Source organism: Anomaloglossus baeobatrachus, chromosome 9 (genome assembly GCF_048569485.1).
Source record: "Anomaloglossus baeobatrachus isolate aAnoBae1 chromosome 9, aAnoBae1.hap1, whole genome shotgun sequence".
In the NCBI taxonomy this organism is placed as follows: Eukaryota; Metazoa; Chordata; class Amphibia; order Anura; family Aromobatidae; genus Anomaloglossus; species Anomaloglossus baeobatrachus.
In genome coordinates this window covers 78816802-78834857 of record NC_134361.1, presented here as the reverse complement: position 1 = coordinate 78834857, position 18056 = coordinate 78816802, and the positions used below count along the sequence as shown (strand labels likewise).

General features: G+C 44.7%; 1 protein-coding gene across 1 annotated transcript in view; it reads left to right on the top strand.

The window, feature by feature from the left end:
- Positions 1–18056, top strand: part of RNF128 (ring finger protein 128) — a 75595-nt gene that overhangs the window by 32936 nt on the left and 24603 nt on the right. The window contains exon 2 of the mRNA XM_075323817.1: positions 242–489. Within this exon, the coding sequence (XP_075179932.1) occupies positions 242–489 (248 nt within the window). The remainder of the gene's footprint in view (positions 1–241; positions 490–18056) is intronic.

The window sequence follows — 18056 nt, the reverse complement described above, 5'->3', positions numbered from 1 at the left end:
TTTTTTTTTTTTTGAAGCATTTATTTATATAACCATTCTGACGTGGATTTTCAAAGAGTCCTTATCTGGTGTATGATATCTATTTAATCTAAAAGTTTATTGGGAGAGATCTAGCAGCAGAACTGTTTTTTTAATAAGATTTGGTCTTAAATGATCCAGAAGACCTGGTTCTTCAGTAGCAGAGAGGGAGGTTTTTGTTTTCAACTTTCTTTTTAATAGACATACTTTTCTCTTTTTACAGGAACAAAAGACACTATTGCCATCATGATCGGATTCCTAAAAGGGATAGAGATTGTACAACTTGTCCGGGATCGTATCCAGGTGACCATGATTATTGAGGTCGGGAAGAAGCATGGATCCTGGATGAACCATTATTCCATTTTCTTTGTCTCCGTGTCTTTCTTTGTGGTGACGGCCGCCACAGTGGGCTACTTTATCTTCTACTCTGCTCGAAGGTGGAGACACACAAGGGCGCAGAACCAGAAAATGGTAAGGGAACCCTACATATAGCCACCATACTACGTGGCAGCATAGGATTACACAATTTGCTTCTGTATTATTCAGCCTGAGCTATGTGCGATTTACATCAGTATGGGTTTCCCCTCTGGGGGAAAATAAAATCATGAGCTATGAAAGGTAAAAGTGCTCTCAGATTTTTGCAACTAGTTCTATACATGTAGACCCTGGCGGATGCAGACAGAAAAGGGCCCCAGTGCAGGAACAGTATATGGGCCTTTTGCAGCCAAAGATCTCATAAAAATGCAAAGTTCTACCTACTTTGTAGGTAGAAATTGGTCCATGTGCAGCTGCATATTGCACCAATAGTTTGTTCGCCCGTGCATGTAGATGATATTTTATGGTAAATGTTTGATATTTTAAGTTATTAACCCTGTGATGCAATTTTCTGAGCCGATGAACCCCTTCACTAAATATTGTCATGTTCTATGCTTTGGAAAATTGATCTGCAGTCCTGACCCATTTTCATGTGTCTAATTCAATAGACCGCTGTATAGGCTTCAATAATATGATTAATGGGTTGAAATTCCTATGCTGCTTATAAACTTTAGGTAGGATTATTTCAGGTACTGTTAGAATCCTATGTAGGACAGCGCCTGAGCTGCGACTGTTGTCTGGGAGGCTAAGGATGTGATTGCGTACCAGCCATAGGCTGCCTGCACACTGATGAACATCTGTGTTGCTAGAATTTTAAAGGTGTGCACTTCATCTGACGGATGAGTCCCACTTTTAGGTGTCCCGCGTCCATTGTGAGTGAAGCACTCTTAAGTCACACTCCTAGTGGAATTCCAAAAATATCCAATTGTTGGTGTGACGCCCTGGGCAAGCCAGGGGTCACAGGTCACAAAACCACACGCACCCCACATTCCCTGCAGGTACACACAAAGTCAAAACAGAAATCCTTGTTGCCTTCCTCCAGGGGCTGGTGTCCACACCAGGGGGTGGGCCAGGCGGTTGGCTCCACCCACCGAGGAGTTCACAGCTCTGGAGGCGGGAAAACCAGGCAGATTAGCTTGAGAGTTGAAAGTGAAAGGAAGTGAAGTGAAGCTGGTGAAGTGGTAAAGGAGGAAAGTAGGAGTAGTGACAGCAAGAAGCCTGAAGTTAGTCCGGGTGTGTGCCCCGGACTGAGACAGCAAGGTTGGCAGACGGCGGTGACAGTCTGCAGGCGAGACTGATTGGAGGTTGCCGAAAGGACCGTGGACGGGTGGTGACCCAGCGGTACCGGAGCGGTATACGAAGATTAGTCAGCACCAGGGCAGGGGCCTTTCGGATCCTGGCAAGGCTAGGAGTCGCCATAATTTGCCAAATCCGTCAGTGAAGGGGACGACTGTTTCCCAACAACCAAGTTCCGATTGAAGGCAACAGTCCGACCGTTAAGGGGAGACACCGCCACCGCCAAGGCACCAGTTTCCCAGGGGCAGCGCCTGCAGGCAAGAGTGGAGCTCCTCCGGCTCATATCCAAGCTGGGGAGCGGGTTACCGGTGGGAACCCATCGCTACCAAACAACAACACATAGGTGCAGGGAAGAGACCGTCACCGTTAACTGCAGGGGATATCGGCAACGTAACCGTCTGAGGGACCCGTCCAACCAGCCGTTTGTTTACAGAGAACTGTGTCGTGTTTACTGGCTCAGTGAGTACCTCCGTGCCGTGCGGCACAGCGCTGCCCCTGCGCCCCTGCCCCTGCACCTCCACAGGCCCCCTACCCGCCTGCCCACCATCCCAACCCCATCACTGGGCCCCGGGATCACCAACCCCTACCCACGGAGGGGCAACACAACAACTGGCTGCTCCACACCATCACTCCCGGGATCCCCAGCCAGAGCAGCGGTGGTGTACATTCAATCACCACAACCGTGGGTGGTGTCACGGACAATAAACAATCCCCACACCCAAACCCCCTTTCACTCACGGGCAAGGAGCGCCGCTAGAGTCCCCGGGATCCGGCCCATCGCTCGAGCCACCGAGCAACAGCAGGCCGCGGCAGCCGGACCCGAGCAGTGGGAGAGCGCGGCGTCCCCTCCTCCGCCCGCGACATTGGCACTGCCTTAGAAGTCCCACATCAATTAGAAGATATCCTGCGGAGAGGCCATAAATATCAAAGATGGGCATACTCATTTTAAAAGAATTTCTTTTAAGAGGGTTTTTGTTTGGTTGTTTGTTTTTTTTTTTTCTTTTTTTTTTTTTTTTTTTTGTGGTTACATTCTTTTTAATTTTTCCGTTTTTGTAGAAAGACAATTTTTAACAAGATGTTCATAATCCTAAAATATATATTTGTATTATATGCGAGTGCTCTGGCAAAAATTCCAAACTTGCTTCAGCATCCCCGATCATCACCGATCCTCCTACCAAATTGCATAGTGGGTGCAAGACATTATGGTCTGTACGCCTCTCCAGGTCTCCGTCTAACCATTAGATGAACAGGTGTTGGGCAAAGCATAAAGTTAGACTCATCAGAGAAGATTACCTTAATCTAGAAATTGGGCAGATTAAACTTTGCGAAGGACGTATGAATCAGGCCGCATACAAGGTTATCCTGGAAAAACAGTTGCTTTCTTCTGCTCAGGCAATGTTCCCCCAACTCTGAGGACTGTTTTTTTTTTTTTTCCAGCAGGACAGTGCTCCATGCCACACAACTAGGTCAATCAATGTGTGGATTAAGGACCACCACATCAAAACCCTGTCATGGCCAGCCCAATCTGCAGACTGGGACCCCATTGAAAACCTCTGGAATGTTATCAAGGGGAAGATGGATAGTCACAAGCCATCAAACAAAAGAACTGCTTACATTTTTGCACCAGGAGTGGCATAAGGTCACCCAAAAGCAGTGAAAGACTGGTGGAAAGCATGCCAAGACGCATGAAAGCTGTGATTTTTAAAAAACATGGTTATAACAAACAATATTGATTTCTGAACTCTTCCCAAGTTAAAACATTATTAGTATTGTTGTTTCTAAATGATTATGAACTTGTTTTCTTTGCATTATTTGAGGTCTGAAAGCAATGCATTTTTTTTGTTCTCTTGACCCTTTCTCATTTTCAAAAAATTTATTGCTTGGAGATTTGGAGATGTTGTCAGTAGTTTATAGAATAAAAGAACAATTTATATTTTACTCAAATATATCTATAAAGAGAAAAACCAGAAACTGTCAATTCTTCAGTGGTCTCTTAATTTGTGCCAGAGATGATCTGGTTTATTCACAACTGAATAGGCACGTGTTTGGTGTGTTTTTTTTTTTTTTTTGTTTTTTTTTAAAAGGGGTTTTCATCTAGCAACTTTCTTCAGCCCATAGGTTTGCAGATGTTGAAAATAAGAAATACTAACTATATCCCTTGCTCTAATGTCACTGCTCCTGGTGATTGTTGACTGGCTGCAGTGGTGACTTCTCGACTACAGTACAAATCAACTTTGCAATAACTCACTGGGGCTATGTTGTTAGCTGGTACAAGCTGATGAGCACATTGATTGGCTGCAGCAATGTGTGCTGTAGTTGTGACGTCACTGCTGCAGCCTGTCAATGAACACTGAAGCAGTGGGTCGCACAAGCGGCACAGAAGCAGTGGCACTAAATGTGGCGAGGGCAAGTGCTGGCATTGTCAACATCTACAAGCTCATTGGCTGATTTAAATACAATAGGTAAATGAGCACTTGGACATTATTGTATATTGTTCATGGCAGTGGTTATTCTAAGTAACCTACTGGGAGTGGATATTAAGCTCTGCACCAGGAACACCTGACAATTCATTAGGGAACATAGAGTTCAGGCGCACAATTCGACTACCCTTCCCCTATAATTACTTAATTATAATGTGACAAAGCATAGATTGAAGCACATGGTTTAGTAATTCTTGTGATGAAGCAGTCATATTAAAGCTTTTCATAGTCCCATTATTAAAATGTATGTTGTGGTGTATGACATCTGGGCTAAACTGTTTGCCCATCAATATGAACTTTTTGGACTGTTGTATCCTGACTCAGAGGGAGTGTTGAAGTTTCTATTTACTGTCCTTGATCTGAAACATATGACGTAGAGTTTAATTCCCTTGCATGCAAATGTGGCATATAACATGTTAAAATGGCAATAAACTAATAGCTAAGGGACTGTTCTTAGCATTTAGTTTTATTTTGCAGAGACTGTCTTACCAATTTATAGCAGTTAAGGAAATGCGTTGTGCTTGTAGATTGCTGGTAGGTTTTGTTTTTTTTTTTTTTTGTTTTTTAAATATACAAGAAAAAAAAAACAGCTTGGGGGTCCCTCTCTCAATTTTGATACCCAGCTATGATAAAGCAGACCGCTGAGGACTGGTATTCTCAAGCTGGGAAGGACCATGGTTGTTGGACCCACCACAGTCTAAAAGTGGCAGCCCGCCTTGGGGGTGTACTAACATGCTTCTGGAGCTAACACCCAGGGGAATAGTCCCCTCGCTCATTAGCATATGATAAAAGATCTTTAGAAACACTTTTTTTTTTTTCTTCTTCTTCAGATCTCTTTATCTGTTAGTGTACAGTCATGGCCAAAATTTTTGAGAATGACACCAAAATTATATTTTCACATGATCTGTTGCCCTCTGGTTTTTAATTGTTTGTCTGATGTTTACATCACATACAGAAATATAATTGCAATCATATTATGAGTTCCAAAAGGTTATATTGACAGAATGAGTTAATGCAGCAAGTCAATATTTGCAGTGTTGACCCTTCTTCTTCAGGATCTCTGCAATTCTCCCTGGCATGCTCTCAATCAACTTCTGGACCAAATCCTGACTGATGGCTGTCCATTCTTGCATAAGCAATGCTTGCATTTTGCCAGAATGTGTTGGTTTTTGTTTGTCCACCCGTCTCTTGATGATTGCCCACAAGTTCTCAATGGGATTAAGATCTGGGGAGTTTCCAGGCCATGGACCCAAAATCTGTTTACTTCCATGAGCCATTTAGTGATCACCTTTTGCTTTATGGCAAGGTGCTCCATCATGTTGGAAAAGGCATTGTTGGGCGCCAAACTGCTCTTGGACAGTTGGGAGAAGTTGCTCTTGGAGGACATTCTGGTACCATTCTTTATTCATGGCTGTGTTTTTAGGCAAGACTGTGAGTGAGCCGATTTCCCTTGGCTGAGAAGCAACCCCACACATGAATTGTTTCGGGATGCTTAACAGTTGGCATGAGACAAGACTGGTGGTAGCGCTCACCTCTTCTCCTAATCAGCTGTTTTCCAGATGTCCCAAACAATTGAAAAGGGGATTCATCTGAGAAAATGACCCCAGTCCTCAGCAGTCCACTCCCTGTACCTTTTGCAGAATATCAGTCGGTCCCTGATGTTTTTTCTGGAGAGAAGTGGCTTCTTTGCTGCCCTCCTTGAAACCAGGCCTTGCCCAAAGAGTCTCCGCCTCACAGTGCGTGCAGAAGCACTCACACCAGCCTGCTGCCATTGCTGAGCTAGCTCGGCACTGCTGGTAGTCCGATCCCGCAGCTGAAACAGTTTTAAGATACGGTCCTGGCGTCTGCTGGTCCTTCTTGGGCGCCCAGTAGCCTTTTTGGCAACAATGGAAGCTCTCTCCTTGACGTTCTTGATGATGCAATAGTCAGTCAACAATCTTTGTAGCTATACTCTTCCCTGTTAGGCCATTTTTGTGCAGAGCAATGATGGCTGCACATGTTTCTTTAGAGATAACCATGGTTAACTGAAGAGAAACAAAGATACCAAGCACCAGCCTCCTTTTAAAGTGTCCAGTAGGGTCATTCTTACTTAATCATGACTGATCGCCAGCCCTTTCCTCATCAACACCCACACCTGTGTTAATGGAACAATCACTAAAACAATGTTAGCTGCTCCTTTTTTTAAGGCAGGAATGCAATGCTGTTGAAATGTGTTTTGGGGGTTAAAGTTCATTTTCTTAGCCAATATTGACTTTGCAAGTAATTGCTGTTAAGCTGATCACTCTTTATGACATTCTGGAGTATATGCAAATTGCCATTAGAAAAACTTAAGCAGTAGACTTTGTAAAAATTAATATTTGTAGCATTCTCAAAACTTTTGGCCATGACTGTATACAGGGACCGTTCGGCAGGGAATAGCAATATGTAGAACTGCTCGTGGTTCTGGGTGGTATTGGACCTGAAAGGTTCCTGTTAATGACAGCTGTAATTTTTGTTAAACAAAACACACAGCTGCCACAAAGCCTGGGAGGTCACAGCTGGGGTGCATTGGAAGTCAGCTGTGAACTTACTGATGTCACCGCTCTCAGTCGTGGCTCCATCTGTGTTCCGCAGGAAGCAGTGATCGGTCACATTATCTGATGTGACTGCGATCTCAGGATGCAGCAGGGCCGGGATTGTTGTGGGACATCATGGTGTGGATTGCGTTAGACCTTTTAGGAGTTAATTGGAGAAAGATGGTGGGGCTCTTTTCTGTTTAAGTAAAACAATTAGCAATGGGTGGGGGGGGGTGGTCTGACTCCTACCCAGTACTAATCTAGTCCCTCATGGCTGTTGGTTTTAATAGAAAATATAATATTGATATATAGCACACAGGACTGCAGCCTCCAGCTGTCTATTTGTGCTGTGTATAAAAATGTGGAAGGCAAGCCTAAGCCATTTTGTTTTGTTTTTTTTTGTTTTTTTTTTTGTTTTGTTTTTTAAAACATTCCACTTCTGGGACCTAGATGGCTAGTGTGAGGACAACCAATCAGACCCTGGCAGAGAGGGTGGGAGGGGGAAGCAGTGAATATTCATAACATTTAATGAGCTGACCCGGACAAGTGTGACCACCACACGGAATCTCTAAGTAGATTTGTTCTAGTGTAATTGCCCCAGGTGGATGGACTTGAATAGAAACACTGACTTCCTCTCAATTCAGGTTCTCCCCACCAGTACATGTGACAAATACATGGGGAGGTTATGTGACCACCTGCCCGCAACAGTGAATTGTGAGATCAGGTGCACAACACTGTCACATTTGTTTATGGTTTTTTCCTCCGTCAAACTGGGATATTTGAGTAGCATTACAGATTGAAATTTGAGATACTTATTTGGTTAGTCATTTATAGCTGCAGATACTTTGATTCCTGGCAATGTGCAATGAGCAATGTGACCTTAGAATATAAATTGAATCCTTTACTAATGTAAACTTTAGTACTTTTTTTTTTTTTTTATACTATAAAAAAAAAAGTGTTTAAAGTGAAAAATAAGATGTTGAGAGCTCTAACTATAGGAATAAAAGCAGATTGTGATAGTTGAAAGTAGAATTCCTATTTATAACCTGCTCTGGTTTACCTATAGCCGAGCCTCTACGGAATGGTGTCCACCCAGAAATGTATATACTGGAGGAACCAGTCCATCCTGATCATGCCTTCTAATCTTAGTTACAATTGTATTATTAGAGAGGTGATTGTTTTTGTCTCGCATCATAACACCTTTATGCTGCATTAGTGACTATAGGTACAACCTTTGTGTATTTAATAAACTCAAAATGGTGAAGATCAGACTCCATTCTCTGCTCGTTCCGGCTGTTCTCCATTTCCTCAATGCTCTGTACTTTCACCCTTGTACAGCAGAATGCTAATACTTCAGATAAGATAATTCTAATCTCATATAGTGCAATCTATATACCAGAAGAGGAATATAATAGTTGGTACCATCACTCACTAGCTGGGAAAAGGTACGCCATGTCCTAATGAGGTGACAAAAATGGAACTTTGCCAGGAGCCATTTAGGTGGAATTGTACTAAAATGGAACCTTTTTTATTATAGGTGCCAAAATTTAAGTATTCTTTAATGAGGCCCCATTAGTGGCCTGCGACAAAGCCTTAGGTTAAGTTCACACACTGCGTTTTTTTTTTTTTTTTTTTTGGGGTGTTTTTTTTGACGCTGCGTTTTTTGTGCGTTTTTGCTGCCTTCACTGCGTTATGCGGGTTTTTTTTTTTTGTTTTTTTTATCAGTGAACATTGCCATTTAAAGATTGTTGGAGAAAAAAAAAAAAGATAAAAGGTCTGATGTCATTTCCTTCAATATGTTCTTCATTCTCCACTAGTGTATGCAGGATAGCAGACAGCTGCAGAACTACAAGGTTCAGCATGCTCCATCCAGGACTGTATGCTGGAGGGAGAGCCAAGGTGAGCAGACCCACAAGGCTCAGCATACTCCATCCACTAGTGGATGCAGGAGAGCAGACAGCAGCTGCCGAACTATAAGTCCCCCCCCCCCCCCCAAAAAAAATGACGTGGGCTTCGCCATATTTTGGTATGCTAGCCAGGTACAGAAGGCAGGTACGGGCTGCCCCCAGCTGCCTGGGAACCAAAAATATAAGGAAGTCTTCCTTCTTTCTTTCTTTCTTCTCTTTTTTTTCTTTCTTTCTTTCTTTCTTTCTTCTCTTTTTTTCTTTTTTTCTTTCTTTCTTTCTTTCTTCTCTTTTTTTCTTTTTCTTTCTTTCTTTCTTTCTTTCTTTCTTTCTTTCTTTCTTTCTTCTCTTTTTTTCTTTCTTTCTTCTCTTTTTTTCTTTCTTTCTTCTCTTTTTTTCTTTCTTTCTTCTTTCTTTCTTTCTTTTTTTCTTTCTTCTCTTTTTTTCTTTCTTCTCTTTTTTTCTTTCTTTCTTTCTTTCTTTTTTTCTTTCTTTCTTTTTTTCTTTCTTCTCTTTTTTTCTTTCTTTCTTTCTTCTCTTTTTTTTTCTTTCTTTCTTTCTTCTCTTCTTTTTTTTTTTTTTTTTCTTTCTTTGTCCAGCCAGGTACAACTAGGCATCTGGGGATTAGAATCCACAATGCAGGTTGTCCAAGCTTTCTGGGCACCCCTGCTGCGAATTGCAGTCTGCAGCCACCCCAGAAAATGGTGCTTTCATAGAAACGCCATCTTCTGGCGCTGTATCCAACTCTTCGAGCTGCCCTGATGCCAGGTGGCTCGCTGGGTAATTAATGGGGTTAGGGCTAGCTGTGTATTATCAGCTGGCCCTAAGCCCGAAATTCATGGTGTCACGCCAATATTAGACATGGCCACCATGAATTTCTAGTAAAGATAAAGAAAAAAAAAAAAACACCACACAAATATTTTTATTAGAAATAAAGCACAACACAATTAGTGACTCCATCTTTATTGAAATAAAGAACCCCCCCCCCCCCCCCCTCATCAGTAATTCTGGGTCAAGGGTCCCGCGCCGTCCAATCCGGATCCCATATCATCTGATCGGTTTGCTGGAAGGCAAAGCGATCAGATGATGTGTCAGGTTCAAGGGCCTGAATGACATCACACAGCAGCTGATTGTATAAACGGCATTTTATACAATCAGCTGATGCATCAGTGCAAAAAAAACAAAAAAACTACACACTTCTGTGCAGCATCGGACTGGCTACCGGAGAAAACATCAGTAATGCCAGGCCTGGATTCAGGTACCTGCACTGCACTCCAGAACTCTCGCCTGAGCTCCGGTGTGCATCAGCCTAGACTGTACAGCGAGTGCCGAGTGATTGATTCCCCGGCACTTGCGATTCAGTTCATGACAGCTGCAGACAGGCCGGGGTGATCTCTGGTGCTGTCACCTGAACTCCTGAGATCACCTCGGCCTGTCTGATGCTGTCATGAACTGACTACAAGCGCCGGGGAATCAGTCACTCGGCGCTCGCTCGCTGTACAGTCCAGGCTGATTCCAGTGCAAGAAAAAAAAAAAACTACACACATCCGTGCTGACTCCCGGCCGACCGCTGCAGGACCTGCCGCTAATCGGATGATGAAGCCTCCTCACGGCATCAGCTGATGGCCGGGCGGTAAAATCCGGCGTCACCGCGAGACTTACAATCAGCTGATGCGTCAAGTGACCGCATTAGGTGATCACCGCTAGGTCCTGCAGCTATCGGACGTGCCTTGGAGCCGGCACACAGCCGGAGCGGGTGTGGCGGGTACCGGGAGAGGAGCTGGGAGCGGACATGGCACCGGGAGTCTGCAGACAGGTGAATGACCTTTTTCTACTGTTTAACTTTTGATTTTCAGCCGCTTCCACTTCCCGCCCGGACATGGCGCCACATGGGAGCAGACATGGCACCGGGCGGGAAATGGAAGCAGCAGTGGCGGTACTGTGACGCCCTGGACTAGCCAGGTACTCACATACATACCAACATACACACCCCCACCCTAGGCAGATACACCAGCCAAACACAAAACCCTTGTTGCCTCCCTCCAGGGTCTGATGTCCACACCAGGTGGAGCGGAGCCAGGTGGTTGGCTCCACCCACCGAGGAGTTCACAGGCCTGGAGGCGGGAAAAGTGTCAGATGAGTTCAGGAGGTGAAAGTAAGAGGAGTGAACACTTGGGTGTCTGGGTTGGAGCCCAGACACTAACAGCAAGGTTGGCAGACGGTGGCCGTCTGCATGAGTTAGTGGAACTCCGCTGAGCCGTAAGGACCGGGGTCAGGCGACTGCTCGCTGGTACCGGACCGGGGAACTGAGTGAAGCTAAGCACACAGGCAGGGCCATCGGACCCCGACCAGGCTTGGAGCCGCCGTCAATAGTCAAATCCGAATGTGACAGGAACCCCCAGGGTTCCCTAACAACCAAGTCCCGATTTGAAGGCAAGCATCCACCCAGAGAGGATATACAGCCACCGCCACAGGCTAGAGATCCAAGTGCCAGCGCCTGCGGGCTCCTACGGCACCTATACGCCGGGGAGCAGACTACCAGTGGGCAACCACAGGAATCAAGAACTTTCTAAAAGGTGCAGGGAAAGACAGCCACCATCAGCCGTCCGGGGAGAGCACAACAACACTCCGTCCATCCAGCCATTTGGTTTACCAGAGACTTTGTCATTGTCTGAGTGAGTACACCAGAGCCATCCGGCACCGCGCTGCCCCTGCACCCCAGCCATCCGGCCTCCCTGTTACCACCGGGCCCTTGGATCACCAACTCCCCCTACCCACGGAGGGGACAACAGCTCAGCTGCACCCTACAATCTCTCCCGGGATCCCTGTTATCAGCAGCGATGGTGCCATTGTCGCGGGCGGGGAGGACGCCGTCGCTGCTGCGCTCTCGCTAACGCTCGGGTCCGGCGCTGCTGCTGCTCGGTGGCTCGAGCGGTGGGCCGGTTTGGGGGATTTAGTCCGTGACGCCACCCACGGGTCGTGGTGAAGATAGGCACCACCGCTGCTGATGACAGGGGATCCCGGGAGCGATGGTAAGGAGAATCTGGGATGTTTTCCCCCCTCCGTGGGTAGGGGGAGTTGGTGATCCCGGGGCCCGGTGGTGGTAACTGGGAGGCCGGATGGCTGGGGTGCAGGGTGCAGGGGCCTCGTGGCACGGGTGTACTCATTCAGCAAGAAAGGTATAAAGTCCTCAAACTAAACGGCTGGATGGACGGGTCCCGCAGCCGGCTGCAGTGTCTCTCCCCGGACAGGTGATGGCGGCTGTGTTTCCCTGCATCTCGATGTTCTCCTTCTGACTACTATGGATTCACAACGGTAGTCCGCTCCCCGGTGTATGGGTACTGGAGGAGCCCGTTTGCCCTCAGACTCTGGCCTTTGGATCTCTAGCCTTAGGCGGTAGCTGTATACCCTCACGGTGTGGGCGGTTGCCTTTCAATCGGGACTTTTGCTGTTGTGAAACCCCTGGGGTTCCAGTCACATTCGGACCTGACTATTGGCGGCTCCAAGCCTGGTCGGGGTCCGATGGCCCTGCCTGTGTGTGTTGGCTTCACTTCGCTCCCCAGTCGGTACCGGCGGGCCGTCGCCCAACCCCGGTCCTACGGTTCCGCGTTGCTCCACCACTCCTGCAGATGGCCACCACCCTCTGCCAACCTTGCTGTCAGTGCCTGGGCCACATACCCAGACACCCAAGTGCTCACTCCTCTCACTTCAAACTCCAAACTCTATCTGTCACTTTTCCCGCCTCCAGGCCTGTGAACTCCTCGGTGGGTGGGGCCAACCGCTTGGCCCCGCCCTACCTGGTGTGGACATCAGACACTGGAGGGAGGCAACAAGGGTTTTTGTTTGGCTGGTGTCCCTGTCTAGTGGGGGTGAGGGGGTGTTTGTGTGTTTTTATCTGTGACGACCTGGCTAGGCAAGGGCGCCACACAATCGCCACGTCCCGTGGGTGGTGTCACGAACAAACTACCCCTTTTCACTCACGGGTGAGGAGCGCTGCTCGAGTCCCCGGGTCCGGTTCACCGCTCGAGCAACCGACCAGCAGCAGAAGCCCCGGACCAGAGCGTGGCGAGCACGTCCCCTCCGCCCACGACAGTTCCGGGAGGATTCATGCCTCTGTGTTTACTAACAGAAGGGATCCTCTTTCTGTAAATGTCACTTTACTACCCACCTCTTGCGTTTTTATAGCTGCGTTGTTAGTCATAGAAACGCACTAAAACGCAGCTATATTTGCAATTTACGTTTTTCATTGCGTTTTTGAACATCTCATTGAACTCAATGGGTGGAAAACGTAATGAAAAACGCAAAAATTGATATGCTGCGTTTTTGTGGGCACCACAAAAACGCAGCTAAAAAAAAAAAATCACGTATGCAGACAGCGAAAAATGAACACTCATAGACTTTGCTGGAGAAGCAAAGTCATGCAGTTTTCTGAGCAAAAACGCGCAAAAAAACGCACTAAGAATTTACCCCTTAGACTACAGGTTTCCTTTAAGATTGTGGTAATGTAAAAATTGCTGTTACCCTGCCGATGTAGCGTTAATGGCGTTCTGATGGTCGAGAAGAAGTGAAGGGTGGACCCAGCACCACAATCCAGTATATTAAAACATCAAAAATGTATTAGGTGTTAAAAATCCAACAGATCCAAAACTTGAGACACATAAGCGCATCTTACGTGTTTCAGACAATGGATAAAAACAAGTCCTTAATCATGTGTGGTTTTTTTTTTTTTTTTCTATTGTCCGAAACGCATTAGGTGCGCTTATGCGTCTTCTCTCAAGTTTTGGATCCGTTGGATTTTTAATACCGAATACATTTTTTTATGTTTTAATATACTGGATTGTGGTGCTGGGTCCACCCTTCACTTCTTCTCAGCTATATACCAGCCTGGCGGGACTGGAGGACCATGAGCACCTGCAAGTCCTGGAGTGCAGTTGCCTATGGTAAGGTGAAGTCTCATTACTTTTTTCGTTCTGATGGTCTGCAGCTGCTGCACTGAGTGCACCCACTCCCGGGAGGAGAAGAACGTTATTCCTCCCAACAGCCTCTGGGTTTGAGTCCGAGGCGCAGCCAGTGTGGTTTCGGTCACCACTCAATCTATAGTGAGCGGTAACCACGACCCTGACCCTGACACTGACTGACAACTGGCTCTGTACTGATACAATGCTGAGCCTGCTGTCAGTCAGTGCCCTATGTCACTATGCACTGAGCAGTGATTGATATGGCACTGTCCATGCCTCTGACTGAAAGCCTGAGGCTGTCAGGTGGTATAAAGATTTTCCGTCAGCGGGAAAAGCGGCATGAGAAAAGTAGTAGTAAATGAGTCCTCTGTGAGGACGCTAATGGAGAGAAAAGGGAAAAAGTGCGGGCGCAGATCTCAGTGTAGGGGTATAAATACAATTGCAGTAATAATCAGTATTGCTCACCTTTCTCAGATCTTTAGAAGCCTATATAAGATCTCAATGGTTCTTGTATGGATCTAGTCTGCAGCTCGGCTCCAGGGTATCAGACATCACACTGGGTGGGTCTGTTAGTAGCAATCAGCCTCATGTAGAGTAATCCCGATTCTTTTGCCAGGTGCTCCCAGAATTGGTACAAAATCCTCATTTCTTCAGGGTTTTATTAGATTCAAAGGTATAATAAAAAAAATCCGTATGTACACATGAAAAACGCAACGCGTTTTGGCTACAATATCAGATAAGTGGCCTTCCTCAGGACACGAGGAAGGCTACTTGTCTATTCTATTGTTTGTGCTGGACTTTAAATTTTATAAATTCCCCCACCCCCACCCAATATATCATCCATTTTTTTTTTTTTTTTATTCCTGCCATTTGGATTTTTAGAACTTAATTCATGGACAATACAATAAATAAATAAATAAAGATTAACTTAAAATATTATCATGCTATATTTGGTCAAACATTTAATTCTCTCCACCTACTAATGTGATGGTATTACCGCCTTCTGTTTAGTGAGCTATGACTCCTCAACCACTTAAGTAACATTTTTATATAGCTCAAGATGTGGGAACTGTCTGTGTCCTTTAGGACAGGGTTCCCCAACTCCAGTCCTCAAAGGCCCACCAACAGTGCATGTTTTCAGGATTTCCTTAGCATTGCACTGCTGTTGGAACCAGCACCTGGGCAGGTAATTACATTAACACCTGTGCAATACTAAGGAAATCCCAAAAACCTGCACTGTTGGTGGGCCTTGAGGACTGGAGTTGGGGACCTCTGCTTTAGGAGACCTGAGAATGCTGTATATACTATACATCACAAACTGTGCCTGCTGATGGGGACGGAAGTGCAGAGTGCGCTAACTCAGCCCACAAAGAATGTCCTGATATTGGCTAGTGTTGGGATGTAATCCTTTGTTGCATGCTCTGCAGTGTGGTCTCTGTCCAGGGATGAAGTAAAGTGACAACAAAATGGGGCCAGCAGCCAAAGCACTGTAGTCCCTGGGGATCTTAAGAGTCCAAAGGAAATTAAATCCCTAACCTTGCAGTAGACTGTAAAAACATGAACCCATATATTTCAATGAATGATTGATTTTTTTTTTTTTTTTAATTTTGTATCAAAACCGACAAGCTACCATTTTTTTTTTTTTTTTTTGGTTGAGGATGGATGGTCTGCAAAAGAAATATGAAGAGTCGATTTGTATATAATGGGTACTTTTTTGATCAGTGAAAAACAGTGATAGAATGCATGACAGAAAGGAGGCCTTATAGAATAATCGAGAGGGAAACTTTTTTTTTTTTTTTTTTTTTTTTTTTTATATGCATAGATGTAACATCTGCAGTTCCCTTTTGAAAATAACTTGTTACATCTCACCATTTTTTTTTTTATTTTTTTTTTTAATTTTTTTTTTTTTTAAATACCGGTAACTTGTGTGTGGTGTTTATTCTGATAAGTCCTTGGTAAATGTAACCGATAATTTGCCCATATCTGTGAAGCAATATTGAATGTGTCGGCTGGAGACGGCTCTGTGTGTACAAGTACTGTACTGCTTAACCCTTTCCTGTGTGATGAACAAACCTGCTATCTGTCTGCTTGTTGGGTAGCTGCCCAGCTGATATGATAATGCACAAGCACAGCTGATTGATTTTGTAAAACGAGTGACTGGCACAGGCTATCCCTGTACGTTCTCCTGCACTTGTGGAATTTGACCATTTGTACAGATCCATATTTACACCTGGTGCACCATATGCACCTGTGTATGCCTGGTTTACTTTGGTCTTGGAAAATAAATAAAAATGGATTGTAGATAAATTTTTACAATTTTTTTTTTTTTTTTTTTTTTTTTTTTTTTTTTTTTTTTTACACTAGCTATTGCAAAGTGCTCAGTATCAGTAATACACATAATGTGGCTATAAAAATGGATCAATGTAAACCGTTCCGTTTGACTCTGCAGTTAATGTACATGTGGCTCCCTCGACCCTCCCCAGAAGGTCGATGTGCAAAGTATTTTATTTGGGCGAATTGTGTAGCTTTGAGTTGCTAGTCGTTCTTCAATCTTTAATGTATGCTTTATATATTGAGCTTATGGTCCAACAAAGATTTAAATATAGTAACCTACACTAGTAAAGACAGAACATTCCATATAAACCTACAACATTTGGGTTTGATACATGAAGATGTGAAACTGCTTCATTTGTAGCAAAGATTTTGTGCAACTTGGAAGTTGTGATTTAATAATTATCGACATTCTGGGTTTTCACCCAGTCCCAGGCAGATTTGCCAAAATGAGCAGAGCATGATGGGTAATGCCATTTACACTACTTTGGTGGAGTAAACTTCACCAGCCATGTTCTGCAGTCCCTTACTGGAGTACATAACTGGGGTGTTCCTTTGCCAGAAAACGCAGACACGTAATTTTAAGTGGAATGCACAATCGTACCCTAGCGAGCCCATTCAATAAGATTGCTGAGCAAGAACATTTTACTGAATTGGCCCCTTTTTGTCTATGAAGGCCATTTGGTGCTTTATATCAGAAAAAAATTGAGTTCTGAAGACAGTCCAAAATCCTGTACCCCATGTCTTTTTAAAATATTTTATATCTTCGTGTTTACACAAGGTGATTCACTGAAAAGGATATCAAATCCACAAAAAACTTAAGCCTATACTTAACTGGCGCTTTAAGCAGGTATTTATAACTTCAGGATGCGGCTGATTTCCCCCCCCCCCCCCCTTCCCCTGTGGTTTATGATGGAGACTAGTGTTGAGTGAGTAGTTGACTATTCGTACTTGCTATGCTGTTAGCGAGTACTGTCTGCTACTTGCATATTCGTTACGAGTAGCCGGCACCATGTAAGTCACTGGGAAATACTTGCTAAGTAGCGACTAACCTGAAAGCCGTATTATTCGCTACTCGCATGAAAAGTACGGCTTTCAGGTTACTCGCTACTTAGCAAGTATTTCCTATTGACTGACTTTGCTACTCGCATATTTGTTACAGGTAGCGGGCGCAAAGACAGTCAATAGGAAATACTCGCTAAGTAGCGAGTAACCTGAAAGCCGTACTTTTCATGCGAGTAACGAATAATATGGCTTTCAGGTTAGTCGCTACTTGGCGAGTATTTCCTATTGATTTTACATGGTGCCGGCTACTCGTAACGAATATGTGAGTAGCGGACAGTACGCGCTAACTACTCGCTCAACACTAATGGAGACGGCACCGGTGGAAAAAACTGATGGACAACCAGTCACACACCTACCATCCATAACTGGGAAGGGTGCTTGGTGTTATAACTGCACACTGATAAATCTTGGCATAAGTCCTTCACGTGTGTGTGATTGTGTGTGTGTGTGTGTGTGTGTGTGTGTGTGTGATTGATTGTGTTTTGGAGGGGGTTTTGTTCATGTTCAATCTTTCATTGAACAAATCATTCATCCATTTTAAATTTATTCCCAGAAAGATCACTCTTCCGTATTTTGACCAAAATAAGTCAAACACTGCCAACTACATTTTAAACCATGACCGCCTGTGATCATTTGACCACACTGATGAGCAATCACTGCAGGAGTTCAAACAAAAGTATATGTCCGCCTTTATTAGTCTGGCGTCCCAATGACCTAACGGAACCACTCTGGATTCCTGTAGGTTCATAAAGAAATAATTCTGTATGTGGCAGCCAACTAGGGGAAGGCAACTCTATTGCCCAAAGCAATCTTTTCTAAACAAATGATTAGGTTGGAGCATTGTGCCCAACCATAGGGAACAGAGGCACTGTTCTCCTACAAATTCGAGGGCACTATAGTGCCTTTAAAAATATTTAAAAAAAAAAAAAAATCCTGGTAGCTATGAATGCCTTTTTTGTGCTCAGCCCTGGCTGAACATAAGACATGTCTAGTACCTGATGGAATCATGGCTGCATTTCATCTGAATTGCTCTGTTAACATTAAGTAACAACTGTTCTAAATTCAATTAGCTCA